Consider the following 26,591-nt stretch of genomic DNA (forward strand, 5'->3'; position numbering starts at 1 on the left):
GTGAAGACCACAGTGGTGCCTGTGGTCATCGGGGCCCTTGGGGCAGTCACCCCCAAACTGGAGCAGTGGCTCAAACAGATCCCAGGAACAACATCAGACATCTCAGTCCAGAAATGTGCAGTTCTAGGCACAGCCAAGATACTGCGCAGAACCCTCAAGCTCCCAGGCCTCTGGTAGAGGACCCGAGCTCAGAGGATGAAACAGACCACCCGCGGAGGGTGAGAAGGGAATTTTTTATATATATATATATATATTTTATTTATTTATTCTTATCTAATGCAGTTTTAGAAGTATTTAGTTATGTCGCTAGGTGAATATTAACATTGCTCTGCATTTAATGATCAGCTATGTAATATTTATTATTCTATTCTGAAGCTGTGATATTTGTTCTGAGGGATCGGACTCTTTCCAGTACACGCACATTTACCATAAATTTAAAACATACGACTTACTGGTCTCCCATTTTAAATGCATATGTCGCTCTGCAAACTTCTGCTTGAAGTACCCACTTTGACTGAACGCCGCACAGAATGTGGACTGGTTTGAAGCATCCAACCCGAAGGATCACTTAGTAAAACAGGGAACAGCGAGGGTAGGGAAATTCATGAATATCAATCAGTGATATTTTCATATTTTAATTCAGCCTGGGACACGGGGGGATATTTGCTTACTTGAGTGACCTGTTTTCAGTGGTAGTAATGCATGTGCGTTTCTGCACACACATCAGCGCAAGGCTTTCAGTGGCGGTGCTGTTGCCTTTGGTCTGCCAGCAGGCCTGGTTAGAGGAAGAGTGCAGACAGGTGCTTAGCCTCAGTGGGCTCTGTTATCACTGTGGAAACAGCATACCTCTGATAAAAGCTGGTTTTAACAAGGGAGACAGCTGCAAATAGTCAGACTGCAGGGATCTCAAATCACCTTCCTGCACGAGGAAGAGCCAGACAGTTGAAGACAGGAATTAGAAGGAAAACGGAGCACGCAGCCATTGAAGACGTCATTTTGGCTTGTAATTTTTGTTTTAGCCTTTCCCTCGTTAGGCTCTGCTAAACATTTTCCCTTCCTCCTCTTCCACATGTGGAATCGTGGAATAATTTTGCCAGTAAGCAATAAGTCATCTGAGGCAAAAATGTGCCATATTTTTTTGTTGAGTGTAAAAATATGATTTTATTGCAATAGTTGTATGCTTATAATTGCTTCAATTTTGTTGTGCATTAGGTCACAGCAAAGCAGTGCGAGACATTTGCTTCAACAACAGTGGGACTCAGTTCCTCAGTGCTGCATACGACCGCTACCTTAAACTGTGGGACTCTGAGACAGGTAAGCTGCGTCTCTTACATCTCTGCACACTTTGCTTCTGTTTACCAAGAAACATTTGTTTCCTCTAGTTTTTTGGGGGGGTTTCGGGCCAATACTGATATGTTAAAAATTGACTAATATCGACTGATATGGATGCTTTTCACAATATATTTCGCATTCCTAATTGAAATCTTGATTAATCCACAGATTTGAGGGAATCGGTGTATCAATTGCACTAAAAGAACAGCCTGTTTTGTCACAATTGTTTTTTGGCAACCTCTTATTGAAGCTCCCACAAGCAGAATTTGGATTTTTGGCACTTGAAATTTAATATCCTACCAAATGTAGGATTTTGTAGAATATTAAATTCTACATATAATATCTTATCAAGTCTTTTTGACTGTGTTATCGCATACATTGGATATTGTGATGACACAGCGCAGCACTAAATGACATAGCGCAGCACTAGGCTAACAAAATGTAGATGTAAATTAAATCAACAATAATTCAGTGCAAAAATATTTACAGTGGAAATAAATTTGAAAATTTGAGAAAGAAAATTGGAAAAGCACTGAATTGACTTTAAACATGTCAGACATAAATGTGCTGAATTAAAAACTTATTTGATTACTCTTCACAAATACATTTAAGTACACCAATATCTTCACAAACTTGGTCTAACATGTAAAAACAGCACAACTTTAATTTGCTATGGAATTAGATGTATGACAGCCAATGTAAAACAAAAACACTAGGTTGACTATCTTGGTCAAACGTGCAAAAATAAACTGCAACAAACCTTCTTTCAAATTTTTCAGAAAGTGCAATTGGGAATTTTAAATATAATGTAAAATAAATAACGAAGCATGCCATTGTTCAGAGCACTAAGCGTAGAATTAGACTGAATAGATCTGCCCTTACGGATCAGTCACATTGTCACTGATATCTAGAATTTCTCACAGTATCGGGACCAATACAGATATTAACATCGGATCGGTGCATCTCTAATTTGTCGCTTGTAGACCAGTCCAGGTTCTGATTTCAGGTGGCTGAACAGACATGTTGCTTTGTCGTGTGGTGCAGACACCACCAGGAAGCACTTCTTGACATGTATTGCTGTGAAATGCCTTTTGTCACCTTTCGACTGAGTCTTGATTCTACTAAATAGCAAATGAACAGCTACCTATGTCTACGTCTCCGTGTAGAATGAAGCCTTTTCTTTACATCCTCCCTCTGTTGTGTTGAAATTTGACACCCTTTCAAGTTGAAGAATGCTTCTCCAGCAGAGGGCAGAAAAGAGTTAAATCCCCCACTTGTTGATTTGTTTAAAAAGAAAAAGATATTTCTTAAATTGTTGTCTGTTTTGTTGATTTCTGTGTGATAGAGATCATTTATCTAACTCTGTCCCAGCAGCAGGTAGATTTGATTGAAAAGTCCCCATTGCAGTTTTGTATTCCCTCATATGCAGCACTATCTTCCTCGCAGAATAAACAGAAGTAAACAGCATTTTATGTTTTCCAACTGACTTGTCGCTCCCCCTGGGGATTGAGCACCACAGCAATAAAAGTTGCAGACTGTGTTCTTTAAGTTGTGGACAGCTTTAGTGTGCCTTAATGGAGAAAAGGGGAAAAAAAGAAGAAACGATGGATTTTTTCTGGAACCCTGACTTTCAATTTACTTCCCTCTCCACAGGCCAGTGTATCTCTCGCTTCACAAACAGGAAGGTACCCTACTGCGTCAAGTTCAATCCGGACGAGGACAAGCAGAGTCTTTTTGTGGCCGGGATGTCGGATAAGAAGATTGTTCAGGTAAAGGACAGCGAGCGATCCGCTTGTGTCGGTAGGGCAGATGCACTACAGTTTCCGTGTTTGGCGCCTGAGCTCACGGGAGCACGAACTACACTTCTCTCTCAAACTTCAGCACTTGTGTACGTATCTGTGTGGGACTTGCACGGGGATCAGTGGATGACAGGACTAGAGCAAGTCATTAATCACAGGCTGCACACGAGCAGTGAAGAAAACGGTGTAATGTAGTGCAACCATCACATCACGTAAAAGTTTGTGTGGTAGCAACATCCAGAGGACAAATGGAGCTGAAGGATTTTATATATCTTTCTTCTATGAATAAACTATTAAAAGAGATATATAAAAAGAGAGCACCAGCTCTGCTCCCTAACTATCGGTGTGAACTGCATTTGTTATCTCAATCGGGGCTAACGTTAAATCATGCAGCTGTCCTCCGGGCGACGAGCACAGATGGCTGCTGGCCCCAAGGGGAGGATTTAAATAAAAGAGCACAAATGAAATTGGACAGAACTACATGCACGTTTTTTGTTTGTTTTCTTGCCTGGGGGTGGGAGCATCTGCGTGAGAACTTTTTTTAAAAAAATTTTTGTATACATCTTAATTTGTGCAAGATCCTCTCCAAAAATATATTGTTGCTCAAATCCGAGGCCCATTTGATTGCTAATCGCTTCACCGCAGTTGAACAGTTTCTCAACGCTGACACAGATTGAATATTTCCTCAAAGGAGGAAACTCCCACAGTCATTCATCTGATCTTCTCTTGGCTTAGAAAACTGTATGCTGACACTTTTTTATTACTGTTGATTCTCCGCTGGCTGTTCAGATCACCCTGTTTGTTTAAGACTTGTTTGGGGTTTGAGTGTTTACTTCCCTTGTTTCTGTTTTGCTTTTTTCCCGTGTTTGCTGGACAGTGGGACATCAGGACGAGCGAGGTGGTTCAGGAGTACGATCGCCACCTGGGTGCTGTCAACACCATCACCTTTGTTGACGAAAATCGCCGCTTTGTCAGCACGTCAGATGATAAGAGTCTGCGAGTCTGGGAGTGGTGAGCAAAGACTATGAATTAAAGGATGCGGTATCTTTGTCTTAAATGCTCCAGTTTGAATATTCTTAACCAGGATATGAACTCTTGATTATCCTGATTAATATTCACTTTTATTTTTGTTGTTGCAATGCTAATATGTCCTGGTTTGTTTGGTGTCAGCAGACAGTCAAGACAGACCACCAACAAAGATATGTTTATTGGCTCCAAGGCCTTTGGGGATATAAACAAGCTCTGCTGTTTCCGTCTCAAAGATTGTAAATATTTATAGAAGGCCTTAATATTTAGAATAAGGACTTTTAGTCTCTGCTTTATATTTTTAGTGAATAGAAGCCCCTAGTTTTTTTTCCCCAACTGCATAAAAAAATAACTTCTATATTTTTAAATTTAGAAACAGAGAGCAAATGTTGATCTTGTAAAGACCAGAAGAAGCCAATCAGCTGTAGCCTGAGTCTGTTTTCCACATTGTCTCCTGGGAGACAAAACCGTGGGAGTAAATCAACGAGTTGTTGACCAGATTAATTGCCTGACAATTATTTGAATTGGCCAGAAGACACATATTGACTGAAGAGAAAGGTTGGGCACAGATTTATAGATTAAAAATTCACAATATACCTACATATATTTAAGCTTATATTTTTTGTTTTGTTTTTTTCCATATGCTTACATATATCAGATGTGTCTGAGAAATAAATTAATCTAAAAAATTGCTCATTGGTAAATATTAGCTACGGCATAATTAAGTTCAGAATTCCTGTAGTTTTTAAATTATTATTTAATAAAAATCTTTGAGTTCTCTTCCAGAGAACTACAGAAATAATGTTTCCCATCTCTTACTTTCTTATTCCCTCTTATTAGTTTGTTGAAACTGCTTTCATTTAACTCCAGCTGTTCCCCGTCACATTAGAAGACTGATACAGCTCAGTGTAAACAGATGGCAGGATCAGTTCCGGATTAAAACTCTTAAGCACACTTCCGATGCAAATGTGCTGGGAAAGACACAGAGAGACATTAGCGACATTGAGTAACTTTATTTTTTTAAGACGTCCCCCGACGACCAAGCAAAGCCCTTTCTATTCATAATGACAGAGACAAACACAGAGAGCTGTAAATGTGAAAGATCTGCTTCAGACCAATTAAGATCAAATAGTTGCACATCTCTGCCAAAGCAGACAAACAGAGACAGCATGAAAGGACTGGCGACAGTGTGAGGAGAGCAAATAAGGATTTCGTAAATAATTGGTAGCTTGTGCAGTCACGGTTCAACATCAAAAGCTTTCGGATTTTATTCAGATATTTACGTGCTCTAACTAGACCGATAATTTTGCTGTTCCACAGCTGCCGTTTTTCTGTCAGTGTTAAGTATTTTTCAGGCTCGCAGACAGAACAGCAGAGGTTAGCAGAGAGGTTTATTAACTGTTTCCCTTTGGGGTTGTAGAGGCTGAGCCGGTGTTTAATCCGTCGTCATATGGGATCACCAGGCTTTGTGTCTTTTTCAGGGACATCCCTGTGGACTTCAAGTACATCGCTGAGCCCAGTATGCACTCCATGCCAGCTGTGACTCTATCTCCCAATGGTGAGTCCCCTGATTTTTGCACACACAAAAAAAAACTCTCAAAAACACACAAACTGCAACATAGAGTGGAGGCCTCTAGGGAACTCAAACCTACATTACCACACTGATGTAGATTCATACTGCCCAAGGTTGGCCGTTTCTCAGAGGAGCAAAACAGCACGAGATCTGCAGAACAAGTTGGTATAAACTGAGTCAGTCTAAAGAGTTTCTGGTCTGCAAGCCTGCTGTGGTTGTTTCTGTATGGTTGGTAAACTGGATTTCCGACTTTCTCAGCCTGAAGCTTCCCACCTGGTTACAGCTGTGCGAATTGCTATAAACGAAGACCTCTGCATCTGTTTCTAACCATAATTTGTTACTGGGAAGGGCCGTATGTTTTGTTCATTTTCATGATTATGAAATAATACCAAAGTGTTGTATAATATTAGGGAAGACTGCCGACTTGTTATTTGTCAAGGTGACAGATGTTGAGACTGGAGCTGGACGATGCGGCAGAAATCACAATAGACGCGTTTCACATCTGTCTATAATTATTTGTTTTGTATTGATTTGTTTTCTGCTTTAAATATATGAACCGGTGATGTCACCTTTCCTGTTTTATTTACAATTTCCTCATTACCTGTTTCACTCATTTTCTCCTTTCACTCCACATCATTGTCTTTTCTTATTAAGATGAGCTCCTGCTGCACAGGTTGCTCAATGGTTTGTTGCTAGGTTACCAATGAGTGAGTGAGTTGAGTTAATTGATGCCACCTGGTTGAGCTACTAAAGCTTTTCCTCTGACTACATCCCCCAGAATGCTGTGCGGTTCTGCACCGGAGTTCAGTGAAATTCTATTGGACATATTTTCTTTTTGTATTGATGGCGTATCTTTATCACAATATATATTTTTGTTGATTTATCGGCCATCCCTAATACCCACTAAAAGAGGCTAACTTTTGTATCCAAGCATGAAAGTAAGTGAAAAGAAAACTTGTTATAGAAGGAGTGCATATGCAATAGGGATGGATGCAACCCAGTCTCCCTTAAAACCTCAGCAGAACCGCAGGCCAATCACCTCTGTGTCACAAAGTATGGCACTATGAATATTCATGCAGAACAAGCCCTGACTAAGTAAACAACTGAAAAGAATCATATTGTGTATGCAATTAATCTAAATAACAGGAGTTTCGCTTTAGAACTTAATTACAAATTGAAGAAACTTTAAAATGGCACTCTTAATTTATTAAGGTCCACTGGTAAACCAAGACATAAAATCGTAAAGCATTTAAATCCCAGATGTACCCGTCCACCTAAAGCAGTGGTTCTTAACCTGGGTTTGATCGAACCCCAGGGGTTCGGTGAGTCGGTCTCATAAAAGGTTAAGAACCACTGTCCTAAAGCATCTAAACTACAAACATTAAAAGTGCTGATAGGGAATTTATTTTTATTTTTTTCGACCAACAGATCCAGGCCTGCTGCTTCTCTTTCTCCCCTTTTTTTGTCTTTTTGCAGCGATAAGGAAACTGTTTCCTCGGTTTAGCGTCATAATTAACATACAGATCTGAAGGCGTTATTGATGTTCCCATTAAAACCCGCCAAGGAAGTGAAGAAGTGCGTCTTTCCAAATGTCAGTCTATTCCTTATGGGCAGATCTATTGAGCCCAGGCATGTTGGAAATTAGTATTATGATTTATGTAGTGCAGGCTTGCTGCTGGCACTGTGTCTCAGTTGTACTGAATATTGATGTTGTCAGATGCTTATTAAGAACAGATCAAGATGTGTGACAAGGGCATTCGGGGGTTTCATGCAGATTTTGCACACTAGGATAGATTAATCTTGCCTTTTTTCTATTTTGTTTGCAAAGATTTGAGTGGGAATGGAAACTGAATCTGACAGCAACCAGGCTGTATAAGGAACACTAACAGAAATGGACATTTCACTTTAGCTCCAGCTCTTGGTTTTCCAATTAATAGGCTCTGTGTTGCAGCTCATCATCTTCAGCTGGGGCCTTACTCAGCTTTTTTCTCTCTCCTCTCCACCTGCCTAAATCCCTTTCCCCCCCCATGTTCTCTTTTACTCTCTTCCCTCCTTCTGGTCGACGTTTGTATTTGTCCCAACATGATTTGTTTTTCCTCGGCGTGTGAATAATGAATGTGTTCTCAGTGGGAAACCATTCAGTTTTCTCTTACGCCTAAACGACACCCGGCCCCCCCTTGGCGCCACATCTACAGTCTCTTGTTCTTTTGAGTCCCCTGCGTCTTCCTATTTCACTAAAAGTTGTTTTTGCTCTCCTGTACCTATTACAGTAGACGTTTCGGGGCTTTTTAAAGCTTCTTTTTTGTTTTTCTGGAGAGGGATGTACCATGCACGTACACACCGACTGGATACCTTGCTTTCATACCTCATTAATAATCATGTTCCTGTTAAGAGGTGCAGTGAGTTGTGTGATGCCCTGAAAGTGATTTACTGCTTCCTTTTGCTGTGTAGTGACTTGAAACTGTCGTCATGTCAAGAGCTGAAACGCAGCGAGAAACAGATTATAATTGAGCACCTAATGATGAGAAAACCTGCCTAATTTTTCAAAAATTGCTTCAATCTTTCTAATTTAATGATGGGTCCCATGCCCTTCTTGGGGAACTGTCCTCCTTTTATTTTAAAAGTTTTATCCTCGAGTCAAGTTTCTGCTGTTTTTCTAGCTAAAATGTTCGCGTCCTGAATTTAGATGCCAGGTTTACAACTCGACTGGCAGCGGCATAAAAATACGACTTCAAAGGTCTCAGTGTCTGCTTGTTAAACCTCTGGCTGTACAGGGCCATGCAAATGAGGCCAAGTAGTGAGCTAACAGGCAATTTAAAATGTTCTGTACAATCTTGTAGCTTTAATGTCGCTTCACTTGATAATAAACATTTTTTTTCCTCTTCCCTTTTAAACATCTTGTGCTGCATTGCCGACACTTTTTAACTGTGCTTGGGAAAGATGAGTTTCTCCCGTTGTTTACACACGCTGGTTTCTAATTTCAGGTAAATGGCTGGCGTGCCAGTCCATGGACAACCAGATTCTTATCTTTGGAGCCCAGAATCGCTTCAGACTGAACAAAAAGAAAATCTTCAAGGGTCACATGGTGGCCGGCTACGCCTGCCAAGTGGATTTCTCCCCAGACATGAGGTAGGGTGTTTTCTGATTGAACGAAAACCAGAGGAAGTTTCTCAAATATCAATGACAAAAAAGCCTATGAATAAATTAATGAAAGTATAGCAGTAAAAAAAAAACACAAAAAAAACACTCACACGAAAAACTATGGTAATGTTTAAATGTACTGCTTATCTAAGGACAGAGAAAGTAGAAACAGACAAACTTACTGCATGGCCAAAATACGTACTGATATCTTAAGCTTATAAAATCATTGTCTACTGAAATTTTCCATCATGCTGTTCCTGCAGTTTAAAAGATGCCACAGAAAATGACTTTATGGAGTACAGGGTTTCCCAGAGTGTTATAAGCCTGGTGGGCCACCAGGCTTGTTACCTAGTAAGCAGGAAGAAAATATTAAATTCGGTGTGTATTTATTTAATATTTTTACTTCAGTGCATCTCAAAGTCAGAATAACAATAATGGTTACAGGTAACAGTCTAACTATAAATACCATAACATTTTAACAGAGGGTTTTATTACTATAAGGCTTCCTTATTCATTGGTTTTGTAAGAGCTTCCATTTACTGATGAGCTTAGAAGAAAAAAAAAATCTGTAATTACATGAACTTTGGCAATCCATCTTTCATTTAATTTTTGTCCATGTCTCACCCACCACTGCCCACATTGGTTTACAGGAGCTCTAACCGTCTGTCATTATTCATTGCAGCACCACAACTTCTGACAGACAAAAAAAATAAAAGACTAGACTTTAAAGCCACGTCTTCCACCTTTTCCCTCCTACTGAACTGTTTCCTTTCTTCCAGCTATGTGGTATCGGGGGATGCAGATGGAAAGCTGAACATCTGGGACTGGAAGACCACCAAGCTCTATCACAGGATCAAGGCTCACGACAAAGTCTGCATCAGTGCTCTGTGGCATCCGCACGAAACTTCGAAGGTCATCACCTGCGGCTGGGATGGACAGATCAAACTCTGGGACTAACTCTGATGGCGTCTAAAATTATGTGCAGAAGTCAGTGATTCTTGGACTTTATTAAATAGTTTTGAGTGAAAGCCAACAGGCTGGTATCCAGTCTACTTGTTTAAAGTGTATTTTTGTATCTTGAAATAAGAGCTCAAATATGTACATATTGTGTGTGTACAAGAATGAGCATATTGGAATCTTTAACAATGATATGGCAAAAGAAATATTACAGAGTCAACGACACGTATTTTTATTTGTAGTAGTGTTCTGTTCTTTTTAAAATTTATTGTTCTACAAAGTGTTTTTAACCATCTAAACAACCTTTTGTGGAAATAAACATTCTGCCCATTTCCTATTTTACAAAACGAAACTGATTTGTGGTGCAACATTTATTTCTTTAACCATCATCAAACACAAAGTCAGGGAAAATATATATATAAGTTGAGCGTGTGTAACATTTGATCTTATCTGCACACCACAGCAGTGTGATTTGATGTTTTATTCTAGATCTAGAAATTAGACCCACAAAATTCCCAGTATCCTAACTTTATGACCCATAAAGGTGGGCATACAAACATACAAACAAGGAGAAAGACATTCAAGAATCTGTGAGAGGTGGAGCTGCAGGAGGAAGGCAAGCTGGCCAAGGCACTTGGATGTGTAGGGTAACCCAGGGAAACAGTGGGTCCTGCTACTGATGTGGATGTTACTTTTATTAGGTACCGCCTACATACGCATTCTTGTAGAGCATCTACCCTCGTTAATGGAAACATCACCTGTTGGCAGAGGCCAAAGTTGGGTAGTAACCAGCTACATTTACTCAATGTAATTTGAGTAAATGTAATTTTTTTTTTTAAATGTCCTTTTAGGAGTATTTTTACTACACTGCTTTTTACTTTTACTTGGGTAATTTTATTATGAACTGTCGCTACTTGCTACATTTAAACACACCTGTAGTTTTTGTTGAAGTTTCATAGGTTTTTGCTACTTATATGAATTATTGTCATTTTCATCCTTAAATTTCCAAACTTTCCACTTTATATTTGATCCATCTGATGATGTCATTTCTGAATTTTAAATGATAATTTTATCAGTTACTCAGTACTTGTGTAAACCTTCTACCAAATATGGTCTTAGGTAATTACTTGGATGGCTGTTTTTACTTTTACTTGAGTAAAAATATGCTGAAGTAGTGTTTCTCCTACTTGAGTACAATTTTTTGGATACTATGCTTACCTCTGGAAGTGTCTTATTTAAGCACGATAATGTTCCTTGCCACAAGCAGGAGTGATTTGAGAAGAATGACTTGATAGATTAGAAAAATCCACAGGATATATTTTCAGTTATCTGGAGAGTAGCGCCTCATTGATGGCAGAGGAAAATTGGTGCAAGATGGATGGCAAGGCAGAGTATCTCAAATGACGATCGATTGCAAAATACCATTCCTGAATGCATCACATATTAAACCTTGAAGCAGAGCCCCTGCTGCTTCAGATGACCCTACTATGCGACGTGGCAGCCAGCTGGAGCAAGAATTTGAGGCCATGGTTTGAACAAGTTCACCAAAGAGATCAAACAAGAAAACATCAGACCACTTGACCTATTACATTCAGATGGTAGATGGTCAGATAACATGGAACTATGATTTCACTTTCCATGGAGGTGGATGACTTAGTACCACATAGCCCAGCTAAAACCCTCCCAGGCTGGTTTCTTTAACGGCACTGATCTCGGTGTACTCCACTGGCTGCCAGTCACCAAATCTCAGTCCAACAGAGCACATTTGGGATGCGGCAGAACGAGAGATTCCTATCATGGATGTGCAGCCAACCACTCAGCAGGATTTGTGTGATGCTGTCATGTCAATATTCAAGAAAATCTGTGAAGACTGTTTCTGACACATTGCTGAATCTATGCTCTGAAGGGAAAAGGAAAATAAATTAGCAAGCTGTACCTTATAAAGTGTCTGGAGAAGGATTGTATTCTTGAAAATAGCATATTGTCTTTTGTAGGCAGTATAAATTGCTTCTTTTTTTATATTCACTTACTTTCAGAGAGACAGGCTCTTTCCTTTACCTCCTCCTTGGAACAATATGTATGTTTTTATCCACTGTACAACCTGTGTGGCCGTAGTCGTTTATGAAGAGGGAGCGGCTGGCTGTGAGCCAGGCTTCAAGAATGTCTAAATCAGGCTGACCTGCAGCCAACAAATACGGAGCCTCTGGAAGTAATTACTTCATCTATGTGAGAGGTCGTCACAGACCAGAGACCGAGTCTAAAAAATTAACTTTTTACGTTTATGTGCCGTCCATGAAGGCTTCCACCGTACGTTCACCCAGCTCAGGGTGTAGGCGCTGCTGGCATTCAAGATGTTCTTGTGTAAAAAAAGGTGAGGTTTTCTCAGATCGCTGTGGACGCGAAAGAGGCCAAAGCCGGCTCGTTCGAGCTCCTTCAGCAGGCTGAACCAGTACCGCACCACAGACGGGTCGTCGCCGGCCACCTCAAAGCCCGCCCAGTGCAGGTGAAGTTCCAGCAGCAGCTGACCCACAGAGTCCAGGACTCCTTCCAGAACAAGGTTCTCCAAAATCTTCCACTCCGCGCTCTCCATGTCTGCTTTTAGTAGATCCACCTAGAACACAGGGACAAAAAAAAAGAAAACAATTTCTTTCACACCTAGATAATAAATGAGTTCTATTGTAGCTTAATAATAACACTAAGGTGCAACGAGTTATTGAATTCAAAAGCTATTAAAGGATGTAAAAGGAGTAAGTGAAGCTTGGCCTCGGCTGTTGCTTCAGCAGTGCTGATGATGGATTGAGCCGAGGCACAACTTGACAGGGCTTGCTGGGATGGAATGGGGAGGAATTGCTTCCTAAGATGAATGTTAATAGCACCCTGAGGTCATATTTATGTAAATAGACTCGTGCATGCTCAGTGCTTAATGCATCTCTCCAGGACCTTGAGTTTGATCAGAGGTTTCGCAAACTACTAAAGTTGCCCCGTTTCTGACCTTTACGGGTTTAAAAGTTAAAGATAAGTTTTTGCTTTGAAGAGCAAATTAGAAATTATAGATGCACCAAAGATGACATTTGAGCATTTCTTAGTGTAAAATAACATGTTTCGCGAGTTTAAATAAATAAATAAAACTGTTATAAGTGCTCTGCAATGAAGTGTTAAATCGTATTTTATTTATATATGCTTCGTTTTAAAGAAGCCAAACTTTTTGTAATTTTCCAAGGTAGTTGTGATTGTTCACTAGATCTTAACAACTTTAATAATGCTTTTATCAGCATGGAACTGAGAATCAGTTTGTATAATGAGCTCCACAGTTCAACCAGGTGTGTGCTATTTGCTGCCGGCTAGTCTGAAGGAGCTGAGAGGGAGAGCAGAAGGGGACGGCTGCTCTGTTAGGCGGACGTTTTTGAAGCTTGGAAACTGCAGCTCTGAGGAGGAGCTGCGCCAGGAAGGCGGTGCTCGGTCCCTCCAAGCATTTTGCACAGCTGAATGGTTGCCACGGGTGATGAAAGGATTTCTCAAACATGCATGGAAGAGTCAAGGCAACACTTCAGTTATGTTTTTGATGAGGGAATAACATTATAACCTAATGTGAAGATCAAAAAAGTCGATTTTACACCATACAGCCCCTTTGAAGTTTTTTGTTTTTGTTTTTGTTTTTTTACTAATATGGAATAGAGAAAGTAAGGTGGAATATCACTGTATTCCACAAATGAATACATTTGTGGAGAATTTTGTCCCACTGAACACATAATCAGATTGTTATACATGATGGTGGCAGCATCATGGTGGGGAATATGTAACTGTGGTGAAAGGTGGCAAAGTTTGCAAAGTGTTGACTGTTTGGACCAGCATGCACATTCACACCACACTTTTCAGATTTTTATTTTTAAAAGATTTTGAAAGCTGTGTGCCCGTCTCTTCACTTCACATGCCAGCTACTTGGTGCTGGCATCTTGAATTCCAATAAGATCTATCAAAGTTTTAGGAATATAACATAACAAAATGTGGAAAAGAGACAAAAAATTATTATGGATCTCTCAAGCCTCTAGATGTAGTTAAAAGAAATGGATGAAAAATACCAGAAAACCTTATAGAATCTTAAAGTTGTCTCATATTTCAGTTATTGGTGGTAAAATACTTTATTTGAAGTAATAAATTATCTTATCGAGTTCTGTAGATGTTTGGTGAACAGGCATTAATTTAAACCAGATGTGTAAAAGTGTAAAAGTGAAAAAGGGGAAAAAAAAAAGTCTTTGCAAACTGAAGAGCAGGTACAAGAAATACTGGATTGGTCACCTCAAGTTGGGCAGTCCTGTTAACGTGATTTTATCAGCTTATAGTGCAGTTAATTATTCAATATGCAGTTCTTTTCTCCAAACAAGTCGCGACATTCGGCAACTGACATTTGTTTCTTTGTGAGTCGCTGTGAGTGTTTTGTCTCAGTTGGTCACCAGAGCTCCATAAATGAGTCATTTGTGCTGTTTTTACCCATTGCAGATCGATGCTCCAGGCTGCACAAATGCATGCGTTAACCTTTCTGAGTGACTGTTTCCTGTCTGAGGGGCCTGGAAGAACCTTTTGAGAGGGAACAATTCTGCCAGTGCCTTTGCTTGCTCCGCTGGCACACCGAGTACTCACATTAAAATCTCATTATGAGGATGTGTGCATGGCCCTGCATTTCAAGCAGGTTGACTACTGTCTTCAGTAAACCAGCACACTGTGCCCACCCACACACTACACACACAACAACAATATTGTGTTTGTGCATTTCACAGACTGAATCGTCGCAATAAACTGGCAGATTCCAGAAAATGAGTTGAAATTGGAGTTGAACTAGGATTAAAAAAAAAAACGCGTCTCTATACAAGAAGAGGCTTTCTAGCCAAGAGTCATCTTTAAATTCGGCTCTTTCAGCTGCCAGCTGAAATGGTGGGATGTTCACTTGGATCTTGAGACGGACACCCAGGAGAGGAATCATAGTGAGGGATAATTCATGGTGAGGTGCACGAATGGATCGGTACTTGCACGGAGCGCCCAAATAACATTGAAGCAACAAAATAAATAAATACAGGTCTGTGTTGCTACTTACGTCTCTGTGTCCAAAGTCATCGAGGATGGTGGCCAGTTTCTTGCTTGCTTGTCTTTTAGGGGCAATTGCTGGACTGGGGTCCCTCCAGTCTATAGAGACGCGGTGGAACCACATTTCAGCTTTTTGTAGGTGAGGTTGCTCCAGGCTAGGATCAAAGCAGTGGACCTCACAACCTGATCGTGCAAGAAAATGCTCCATGGAGTGATCATCCACTCCCAACCTGGAGACCACAGGAACCAAAAAAAAAAGAAAGATTCACAATTACAACTACTACTGCTAAGAAATATTTTACTGTGAAGGTATTTTGACCAAGTCTTCAGTTCTGCCAAATAGCTGATAGCCTGACTGGCAGATTTAAGATTTAATTTTACACCAGGTGTAATGAGTAATGCACTTCTTCACAATGATTTTACATCTTTCTTGTTGGTCAGCACAATATTTTCCTAAGTCTTATTACATTTTATTATTATTATTACTATTTGAAAAATGTGAGTCAGGCCTTTATGTTGTTTTTGGTCAGCAACCGACTGCCCTACTGCTGCCATTTCTCTAAATCTCTGATTTACAATACCTGGCTGAACACTGACCTTGACTGATGCAAGAGGGGCCATACTGGGATTCAGATGTTGCTTTAGGTTCCCTTTGAAAACTTCTGGATGGGTCATTGAGTCACACTAGTGGTAATAATAGTAGGCTGGCGACTCTTTCACTGTGGTCTGTTGGAGTCCCAAAGCCTCAAAAATGACTTTGTAACTCTTTCCAGACAGAAAGACTCCAGGGACTCGGTTTCTCATCTATTCTTGAAATTTCTTTTCAGATCAGGGGATGATGTGCTTCTTTTTGAGATCACCTAGCCTAATACATGTTGTCAGACAGGTGCTATATGAGTGATGTGCTAACAGTACAGGTCTAAAGGAAAATGATAAAAAAAATAAAAGAAAAATACAGGAAGCCTGGCACAGGCTAAATCCTTTTTATACATCACTGTATTGACTCAATTACTTCAAATAAAACCAAGATATACAAGCAAAACAAAAAAAAGGGAATTTGGAAAAGCATGACATGTTTCTTTGAAAATGATCTGCAAAGTATTTCTTTCTAAAAAGGGCAAAACTGTCTGCTCTTAAAAAAGCATTTCAACACACCCAGGAATGACTCATTTCATTTTTCATTTAAAATCATAAAACATGGGGACAACCCATAAAATGACCATATTTCCGAGGCCTTATTCTCTGAGGATCAGAAACATCTGTATTGTGAAAAGCTAAGAAATTACCACAGCATAGCAACCCACTAATTCCTTTTAGCTTAGTGTGGATGGGATGAGTTACAAACTTTCTCAGACCAAATTGTAACATCGTAAGACAGAGTTCTGTAGTAATTTTACATGAGCATAAATGAAGTGAACAATACTCTCACCTTAATCTCAACTGAATATTTTTGGTACAGTCCTTACTTTATTAGCACACATGAAGATATGGGAAGAAAAACAAGTGTGAAGGATGTTTACAGTAGAGAAAATTTTGCGACTCTCTTTGGTTAAACCTGTTTCTTTTGTGTTACTTTCTTGAACTTGTTGCTGCTTGTAAGAGCCATACATTACGTATTTTCTCTCTCTGTTAACCCTTTCATGCTGCCATGGTGGTCTCTGATTGCGGGCGGCATATTGTGTGTGGTGAGCGTTATGAGTTCAGTTTAGTTACAGGTGCACGAAGACGACCTGGATCTTGTGCTGGGGCGAGCAACTTTCTGCTGAGGTTCAATCAACCCTGTTGGAAATGTCATTACTTGGCGATGTGAGACGCAATTATCGACGTAAGTGTTTATTCTTTTTGAAGTTTGTGAAATGGGGCAATGAAGTCCACAATGAGCAATGATGCGACTCATCTTGAGTATACACACCCATGTCTTAGCCTGCTGCAGCCTTTGGTGATCTATTTAAGATGTATATGCAGCAGTAAAGCTCCTCAGATCATCTGTTTCAAGTGACTTCGCCTTTATGTGGACATTTCTATAAAACTCAAAAAGACAAAGGACACCCTGTACATGTCTGCCACGGATTCCCTTTTCTAATCCCACGTTATCCCCTTCCCTTTTTCCCCTAACTTTGTTTCTCCTTCTGCATTCCCATGTCTCCTGTTTGTGCTGCAACTTTACACTGTAATTGTGGCAGTGGGAATACAATTCTTAGACAGATGAAGCACCGGATCCCCGAACGCATCCCACTTGCAGGAAGATGAGAGACGAGTAGATGCGAGGGACTGACATGAAAGACGATGTCTCTTTTTTACAGCACTAAATGTGCCATTGACAGTTTCCCATTCTCTGGAGTGAATGACTGCAGTAACACTGCAGATGATAGGTATCGCCCACATCCCAGCAGGGAGTAAAAAGGGGGGGCTTACAATGCAACAAAAGCCTTTGTGAATGACGGTAGCGAAAAACGCCGTCATTTTCTAACATTAGAGTGGCGTGCAAGAGCAGAGACACTCTAAATGGAGGGTACCATAAACTGGAGCAATGTAGAGAAAAATTCTACTAAAAAGGGATAGTACATGATTTTTGAAGTAGCTACCTACTGAAGTCTTCATTTAAAATAAATGGCTAAAGCTAATGGTAAACCTAAGAGGGGCTAAAGCAAGAGTGGATTATTTTTCTTAAAGCATTTCCAATCTCACAAATGCTGCGAACCTTTCATCTATCATGACCTTTCTTCAATGTAAACTGTCTCCACTTTTGTGCATTGTGGCCTTCGGTTGTTTTTAAGAGTTGTCTGTTGAATTGTTCCAGTCACGTGAATGACTGGGACATTCTCACAGCTTTATCTTCTTCTTTGAAACCAATTTCTTATACTAAGCACACAACCAATTTGGTTGGTCTGCTTAGTTATGATTGTATGGCTTAAAAATCCTCCTTTTTTCATTTTCAGATTCTGTTGTAACATCTCAGCATGTATCTCTATTCAGCCCTTTTTCACATATGCAACGTTTTCTGGCACCATCTAATGTCAAGCAGCCCCACACAATAACAACTTTGATTTTGGTTTCACATGACAAAACACTTTCTGTCAAAAGTTTCTTTCCCAAACTTTAGAGAAGTTGCAACTTGTTTTTTTTCCCTTCGTCAGCAGAGAGTACCTTACAGCTGAGTGCATTATAATAGGGAAAAAAATAATAATTAATGATCTTTGTTGTTTCTTCTGATGTTGTGAGCCATTTGAATTTAGAGATGATCAACAAATTCTCACTGAATATTCTTTTATAGCAGGGAAGCAAATTAATCATGACATTTAATTCTACCTGCTCCTTCACTGTTTGCGTAGAAGAAAACACTTTACCCCATTAACTTGCTTTGGATTCAGGGATAATAATCACAGGGTTATATTGCCTGTCTGCTCAATGTGTTAGAAACTACATGTTCTCAGACAGCAAACATGGTCCATTTATAATAAAGTGAAGGTATTTTTACTTCCCTGCCGAAGAGCTAGCCTACATAAGTGTTCTAAATTTGTAGCTGCATGGCCTTGAATCTTCAAGGACGGTTGTGCACCAATTTCAGGGAAGACAAATCTTTTCTGCACTTCAAGACAAGTTGATTGTAGTTCAGCGGGAGAAGGTGAACTCTGATGAAAAAAAAAAAAAAAGACTGGTTTTGCAAACAAGTTGGGCCTTTTCATACTATGATAAAGGAATGGAAAAAACTTCTTCAGATTGTGTTTTAAATTATAAATCGAAGGGGCAGAATGACAACTAGACTGCTGGCACAGACACCCACAAGCATGGAACGAAAGAGGATTAAAAATTCAAACACAGACAGATCCGTCTGTTTAAAAGAACATAAGGGCGAGTGCTGTGTTGACCAAACATGGAGTCAAATGTGCCAGTCCAAGGTGAAGGTCCAAGGTTGAGCCCACCAAAGGTCAAACATGCCGCTGATGTTGCAGGTTTTTTTATTCAGTCATGAGCAAAAATCTATAAAAGGGAAAACAAGTGCATGCGGCGAGAATCCAGACTTGTTTGCACCTCTGATAAAGATGTGCAAAAAGAGTTGGAACAAGTCAAGCTCCTCGTCTAAGCAACATAATATCACCCTGAAAAATTAAACCTTTAATTTGAGTCTGAGTTTATCCAGTGGGTGAAAAGAATTAAATCTCAACTAATAATTGCATTTTGGGAAAATTGCTGGTGTGACAGCTACCTCTACTGCTGCTGGAGACACTTCTTGATACAATGTCTATTCAACTTCTTAAACATTTCACACGGTTGGGTCATAAATAAGAGGCGTCTCTGGCCAGTCCACCTTTACAAGGTTTAGGTCTGGGGATGAGAATAGCTTAATTTTATAAACAATTTCTGTAAACATGCTTATGTTCAACACGGTAGTGCCATTGCACATAACTGGTAGATATTTATGTATCATCTAGTGGTTGTCAAAAAGCCTCGGTGACCTCCAAATTTCAATTTTTGTCCAGTCGTCTGACAGTAAGCTTTGGAGATTTGGCTTCACTTCCTTACTTTCTTTCTCATTGTGTGCAGTGACAAGATAAACTTTGGTCCATCCTTGCTTGTCAAAGTTCAAGTTGATTCAAATGTGAATTATTGCTCTAACTTTGCATATGGATTAGCTTCAGCAAGGAGCTGTTCTCATGTTGCCATTTGATAACAAAGGTCAATACACATCTGCCTTACTTGAAAGTGATGTTCTCTTGTATTTCCTATTTTAAATAATGTCTAAGAGAAATGTGTCTCTGTGTCATATTAAAAATGCAAGGAAACAGGCTGCTGACAATGACTGCTGTAATTGTTGTCAGTAATGATGCAACAGACATGTAAAACAAACATGCAGCAAATGTATTATAGTATTTTTCTCCCGTTGACTAATTGTATTAAAATTAAACTTAGGATACTTTCTCTGAATTTTCCGGTACGAGATCATGCTACTGCAATAAAAAAAAAGGAATTTCTTTTAAACAATTTTGAATGTCGTTAAAAATGATGCTCATAAACCTGAAGTTGACCTTCAGTGATCAAGTCCCTGCACTTCCATTCACCTATTTACATCCAACTCTTACATCTGATCATCTGGGCTGACACTTTTCTCAGAATGAGCCGTTTCATTCTCAACTACAGAACACCGTGTCGAAGAGGGAAGTGTAGGAAAGTTGTAGGGGGAAAAAATGAACTCTAAATATAAATAGTGGTGGGGTTTGAGAAGGTGGATAAGTGATCTGTCATGTGGAAAAACATCCTGAAACCATCCCTCTCCAGACACAAGCAACATGCAGCCGACCAATGAGAGAGCAGCTGCTCATCTTGCCCAGACACAGCTGCCTTCAGCTCATTATCCACAGAGCAAATGAGGTCCATCAACTGAAAACAAGCTGGGCACAGCTAGTAAATACATACTCCGAGATGTGATGACTTCAAGGCTGTACACAGAGACACCTGTGTTTTGCATTCCTTTATAACCCAGCTCTATGTGCAGCTGTGAACTGTTGCTTGAATCTAAATAAAGTGGTGGAAACCAGCCCTGACGGCAGGATGTTCAGCATGCCCGGCTTTGTGTCAAGAACATGACCAAGAACTCGGCTGGTGTGTGCACAATAACGGGAGGTCAAATAGGGAGCACATCAAACGGCACTGCAGAGTGAAATGTTCAAGGAAATTTCTGTCGTCATCTTCCTTTTATTGCCTTCGTTGCCAGAGTTGAGGGGTGACTTGAGCGTATTGATTTCGTCACGAATTGCTCTCAAAGGATTAATTGGACTGCAGGAAAGAGTGAAAAGAAGGTTTTCTATTCCTTTAAAGCAAAGAAGTAGTGACTCACATGCTGTTTTTCCAGTTATTGTTTTACTTTTCTGTCTCATAAGCTAAGCCTGACCCCACCGGTCAACTAATATGGTCAGAATATAAGTTTTTACATTCATTTGCTATTTTGTTCTAGCTTAAGACATGAAAGCAAAAAAAAAAAAAAGTTTCTGATTTTAACCAGACAAAATATTAAAAAGTTCAAAAAGTGTGAATACTTTTACAGAGCATTATCTTTTCTGATAAATGGAGATTTCCATCAGTCAACCCCAGAGTATCACTATCTAACTTGTTACCTTTTTATCGCCTCTCCAGTGAGAACCAGCCATGAAGAATCAGGAGTGAACTGACCCCGCCGACTCGCAGGGTCTTTTGTGTCTTGATGCCAGGACACCTGTGCTGTCTCTCAGCAGTCAAATTAATAAGCTCTCTCGCTGCAGAAAATGCCTTTCAGGAGTCTGTTAACCCCAGCCAGAGGCAGAGCAGGCAGGGCAGAGCCCGCCAAGATAAGGTGATCCTCGACATAATTCAGCTGGGAGGATTTAACCCTCAATCCTCAGGGCGGTCAGACACCTTAGTGATTTGGTGGACCTCATTCAAAATGACTACATAAAAAAAAAAAAAAAAAAAAAAAAAACTAAAACAATGTTTAAGTGTGATTAAATCACATTCTTTTGAGGAAATAAATACAAAATATTGGGGGAAAATAAAGGGATACTATTTTTGGCTGGCTGTAAGTGATGCAGAGATTGCTACATTACTTTTTTTTTAAATCCATATGTATTTACACATAAGCAATACATTATTTTTGCACTTTAGCTTGGCCCCTTACACAGATATATTAAACATGCACAGCATGGACGAATCAACTTTTTCATCATACCCACCCAAAAGAGTACACCCTACAGTTCTTGCTCTTCATCCTGTGGATTATGCTGAATTTTGGATCGAGGCACACAGCCCAGTCACCAGTGGATGCTCCTGTAGTGGCGTCATTATTAACAATGGAAGCACAGGTTACCTGGATACAAACACAGACACACAATATGTACACGTGACACCAGCTGTCTATTTGGAGCAGTTATCAGACTATTTCAAATACTGAAACATTGCAAAAGCCGTATTCGCAGAGCGAAAGCAGGCACAGCATTGGAAATGAGTAATATTGGCTCACTTTTGAGTTTATGTTGTATTAAAATAAAACATCTGTTAACAGATAGGGGAAGAGAACTGATGACTCAATTTATTAAACACAACTTGCAGAGGCGTGATCTGTGTTAAATTACACAACATAAATCATCCTATAAAAGTCAACAGTGGCTGTACTAGAGTTAAATTAGTAATGAATCTAATAACTGAGTTTATGTGCGTGCATTTGCATGCGTATCGAGTCTTGTCTCTTTTGACTGAACATACTAATATTAACGTTTTGTTTATTATTTTTTTATTTATTGCTATAAATAACTGCAAACGACTGGAGAATTTGATCATAGCAAGTGAAGTGTGACCTGTGGGGTTCGATCTGTGCAATACTCCACATGATGAACAGCTAGTGTTGGAGCTCAGACATTGACTGACATTTCTTGGTGTTGCAGGGATAAAACAAAGCAGGAAAGCAAAGATGATGATTTCAAGGTTTCCATGTTGGATATATTAATTAATTCCTTAAACTATAATGGATCGTTTTTCTTTCTGGCTCTCATGAGAGTCAGCAATGTTTTAATACATTAAACACTGGAGATTTTGAAATAAAAACTTACAGGGTGTTTATAAATATGCATTTAAAAACCCTTAAGGAAACATAAAAAAAACATGTTAGTCGTAGGTTAGCCGTTTTGCACGCAGCTGAGTTTTTAGCATGAGAGCAGGTTGTTAAAGTGCTCACATGCTGGTCTCTTAGTTCTTCAGCTTCAGTTTGTACAAGGAGGAACCTTGTTGGCTCACACATGAGCAAAAATCTAACTGTCTTACACTAAGCGCAAACACAACAGCATGCCTGGAGATATGTGTGTGTGTGTGTTCCTTCGCACTCTGCAGTGTATAATTAGCTTACGGTGAACAATCAGTGTTGACATGAAGAAAAATGACTGAGAGTGTGGGTGTGATTAGCCCTTTCATGAAAGAAATCGTTTGCAATCTCTTACAGTCACTTGTAAAATCACACCCATTGTTGGCTAAAAACTGACATTTGAAGCCAAATCATGTACGTTTGCATTCGCTGCCAAAAAATTGACATTTTTACAGTTTTTGAAAGAGCAGCTCGCTGTGGCCTTAAAGAAATTCCAGTCATATTGTTCAATGACGGGTCAAGCAGAGAAGCACCAGGTTAGTCAGGCCTCCCTTTCATCTCTACCCTCAGGGTGTCTTTGTCGTAACGCTGACATAGCCGCGGTCTCGGGTATTACTTGAATTCATTTTTGAATTTTAAACGCGCTCCACAATGTCTGACACTGACGATGTGCAGCAACATGGACTGACCTGCTGACTTACAAGCATTGTAAGACAGAAACACCATTTAGAAAAAGTAATTTTTTTAAAGCTTATTGCTGTAATTGAATACCAACATTTCTGAGAACATGAGAGGAAGTGTCCCTGCGGTGTTTGTTGTGCGCCTTTCAGAGAACGTTTTCTCTTCTGTGTTTTCCCAGGGCCTGCTTAGATACTGCTGACTGCTATTGATTGGACAGTTGTGTTGCAGGCCATCTCTCAGAGTAGCAGCTCCACCAGACACTGTGTCAGTCAGCATTACAGCTGAGGATGCAGAGGATTCCCGCACAGACTGCTTCCACCCTCGTCTGTCACTGTCGATGACGGACAGCTCCCTTTCACGGCTTCCCACAAAACACACGCTATCTTCCTCCCTCTTCTCGCCATTCTCTCTCCTGCTTTCCCTGCATGCAAATAACCAAAAAGCACCCACTCACTCAGACACACACACACACACACACACACACACACACACACAAGCTGAATCTGTACTTTGTTGAAGATATAAAGTGATGATTCTTAGTATTTTGGACCCAGACTCTCTTTGTTCCTGCTGCATTACAAAAGAGAAACAGATAAGATTCCAATTCATCCCCAAGACGAATTCATTAAAGTGAAAATGCCAAATTTAGTTTTGGGTGATGAAAACGCAAGTCTTCAAATGGGTTTGGGGTGGGAACAAAGAGAAAAATTATCTCTCGGTGCCACAGGCCTACAGAATTTCTTTTTAATCATGATGCAGAACATCTCTATCGATTTGCTGTAATTAATACTGATATAGAAGAAAAAAAAAACTACAGCATGTCATTGATTCGGTCTGAATGGAGGTGCTGTGAGATCCATCTATGTTGTAATCAATAGAGTAATGAATTACAGTGCACGACTGAGCGAGACAAATAGCTGAGCTGCGTATAGAAGAGATCTGAGTGTCACTTAACTGTAGTCTGAGAGGCACAACCTTGTTCTGGTGTTAATTATGCGACCTGTTTCTCCTTTAGCGCTAATGTCGCATTCAAATATCTGCATTAGCAAATAGCTAAAATCAAAGCCGCCGTTTTGTGTTTCTGAGAACCACTATATGCTCTCAGCATTAACGGAATCCCCAGTTTTAGTCTTCTTCAGGTGACTCAATGGATTTTTTTGTCAGGTTAAATTCTGGACTCTGGCCATTAGACTCTCTGTGATGCTAAAAAACTAAAATTCCTCTGAATCACCTTTCTTGTAGACGCCTGCAGTATCAAATTTGGTTTCATTAGACCGTGGCTCATTATCCCACAAGGTTTTAGCTATGGAAGAAAACACTTATGTCTCGCAACCGTGCTCCTTGTTCCAGATATATGGGGAGGGTAGGAGATTGTTATTCCATGTAGAAGGCAACCATTGTTAGACAGAATTTCTTGAAGCTCTTTCAGTGTTACTGTCGACCTCGTGGGAACTTCTCTGACAAGTTGGAAACAGATTCTTGCAGGTTTTCATTTTTTCCTTCCAAAGGATACGTTTTTTTAAATTTGACTTTTAAAAGATAAATAACACAACATACAGATCCATTCAATACAAGAATATTATAGAACATTTATTTTACTTTTGTAACACATTTTAGTAACATGAAATAGATTATAAAGAGAGTTGCTAAGGGGTGATCATCGATGGGTTAGGGATGTTAGAAATGTTGGATTTTTTGATAGAAGGGTGGTATGTATTTTTGATAAACTGAGATGAGTAGCAATGGATTAAGCAGCATTAGTACCTCTAAAAAAGATTGAACAATAGAAAGAATTGAGCAGGGTAAAGCTGGGTCTCCAAATTATGCTGCATTGTGTTGTATTAAGAAGTCTGTATTTTATATGCAGTCTTCTTGAATTCAACAAAAAAAGGATGAGTGTCTCCAGCTGTTAACTGCTGTTATCACTAGAGAATCACGTGTACATAAAAAAATAAAATAAAAACGGCTTCATCCAAGAGAAGATTATTTTAGGCAACAGTAATTCTTCGACCAATGATTCACCTGTGGGGTTGTGATGTAGCTGAGGAACCTTTTAGCTTCATCCTCCAGAGAGTGGCGCTCACTGGCCCAGGGCTGGAGATTTATATGCCAACGCAGAGCCTGTGGGTAAAAACACAAACATACAATGTGTGTGGGGGGGAGGAGGGGGGAGAAAAAAATATGATTACATAACCTATAAGTGGGGCACGCTCAAGAAATTCACTGCAAGGTGCAGGGGTAAAGCTTGATTATTTCAGGTATCATAACCCACTTGTGCATATCCACTGATAGAACTGGGTCATAATGTACTCTGAGAGGACGTGCAACTGCACGTACTAAGTGACAAACTCTCGCCATTTGCTACCAGTGTTATTTTACTAAAATGATGTCTGGCATTTCTGCGAGTTTACAGTCTTCACAGTCCTTGAACTTTTCAACACTTTCCTTTTTTTTTTTTGTTTCAAATTATAACCACAAACTTCAAAGTACATCTTGTCATTACATGTGACAGAAAAAACAAAAGGGTGGTGTATAACCAGAAAGTAAAAGGAAATGATACTAGTCATTTAAAGGAATGTGGAAAGTGAGGCTCTCCCTGTGTGTTTAGGGTAATTGCCCAATCTAAAGTCTTTCATAGCCTCTAGCAACTTTTTTCCCCCCAGAATTGCCGTGTATTTAGGTAGTTTGCAAGTTTATTGAAAATGATGCACCTGGTTAGAAACAGAAGTCCTAGGAAAAGTCTCTCTGGAAAGACCTGATGTAGCTTGATGCTGCAGTTACCACATCCCGGAGAACTGGCAGCGATCTTCTTCATGGCCTGCTTGATTTCTACTGGAATGTGTCTGTTTATGATTAAAGCAAAGGCTGTGAACCAGTGAACAAACTATAAGAGAAGGAGCGAGTTATGATGCATTAGTTGCTTGCACAATCATTTTCATGAGCCAAGGGTGCATTAGCAGCAGCGGTATAAATGATCATGTCTTGTTTTACTGTTGCAGACTTCTTCCTTTCTCCAAAAGTGATGTTTAGATACTGCAGCCCAACTAAAATGTTCTGATGTTTCATATAAATGGTTTGAAATGATCATCCTTGAGATATACAGTATCTCACATATTATTTGTGTTTTGTTTAGTTCTGGTCAACATCCTCCAAGGCCACTCACTGCCTGGCGAGGTAAATAATCGTCTGCTGGGAATTCACTTGAGGTGCCTTTCTTGCTTTTCATTCGAAGCACAAAGGCGCATTAAAAGCCATGACACTTTAATCTGTAATCACCTTGAATGCACCGAAACCCTGTGCTTTCTGCTGATAAATTATCTGACAGCCCCATATGTGTCATTTCTTCCTCCAGTGGTGCTGATCTGGAATCTGCCAGGGCACACACAGCCTCAGCTAC

The 26,591-nt window shown here is 39.8% G+C and overlaps 2 protein-coding genes across 2 annotated transcripts in view; one reads left to right on the plus strand and one right to left on the minus strand.

Moving 5' to 3' along the window:
- cdc40 (cell division cycle 40 homolog (S. cerevisiae)) overlaps nucleotides 1-10,180 on the plus strand; it is an 18,583-nt gene extending 8,403 nt beyond the window's left edge. Inside the window, exons 10-15 of the mRNA XM_008397756.2 lie at nucleotides 1,213-1,314; nucleotides 2,986-3,101; nucleotides 4,009-4,142; nucleotides 5,639-5,715; nucleotides 8,715-8,859; nucleotides 9,651-10,180. Coding sequence (XP_008395978.1) covers nucleotides 1,213-1,314; nucleotides 2,986-3,101; nucleotides 4,009-4,142; nucleotides 5,639-5,715; nucleotides 8,715-8,859; nucleotides 9,651-9,828 — 752 coding nt within the window. The 3' untranslated portion in view covers nucleotides 9,829-10,180. The remainder of the gene's footprint in view (nucleotides 1-1,212; nucleotides 1,315-2,985; nucleotides 3,102-4,008; nucleotides 4,143-5,638; nucleotides 5,716-8,714; nucleotides 8,860-9,650) is intronic.
- mettl24 (methyltransferase like 24) overlaps nucleotides 10,045-26,591 on the minus strand; it is a 35,753-nt gene continuing 19,206 nt past the window's right edge. Inside the window, exons 2-5 of the mRNA XM_008397757.2 lie at nucleotides 25,217-25,315; nucleotides 21,612-21,745; nucleotides 14,918-15,137; nucleotides 10,045-12,439 (exon numbers count right to left, since the gene is read on the minus strand). Coding sequence (XP_008395979.1) covers nucleotides 12,086-12,439; nucleotides 14,918-15,137; nucleotides 21,612-21,745; nucleotides 25,217-25,315 — 807 coding nt within the window. The 3' untranslated portion in view covers nucleotides 10,045-12,085. The remainder of the gene's footprint in view (nucleotides 12,440-14,917; nucleotides 15,138-21,611; nucleotides 21,746-25,216; nucleotides 25,316-26,591) is intronic.

This window comes from Poecilia reticulata, linkage group LG21, assembly GCF_000633615.1.
Source record: "Poecilia reticulata strain Guanapo linkage group LG21, Guppy_female_1.0+MT, whole genome shotgun sequence".
Taxonomy (NCBI): Eukaryota; Metazoa; Chordata; class Actinopteri; order Cyprinodontiformes; family Poeciliidae; genus Poecilia; species Poecilia reticulata.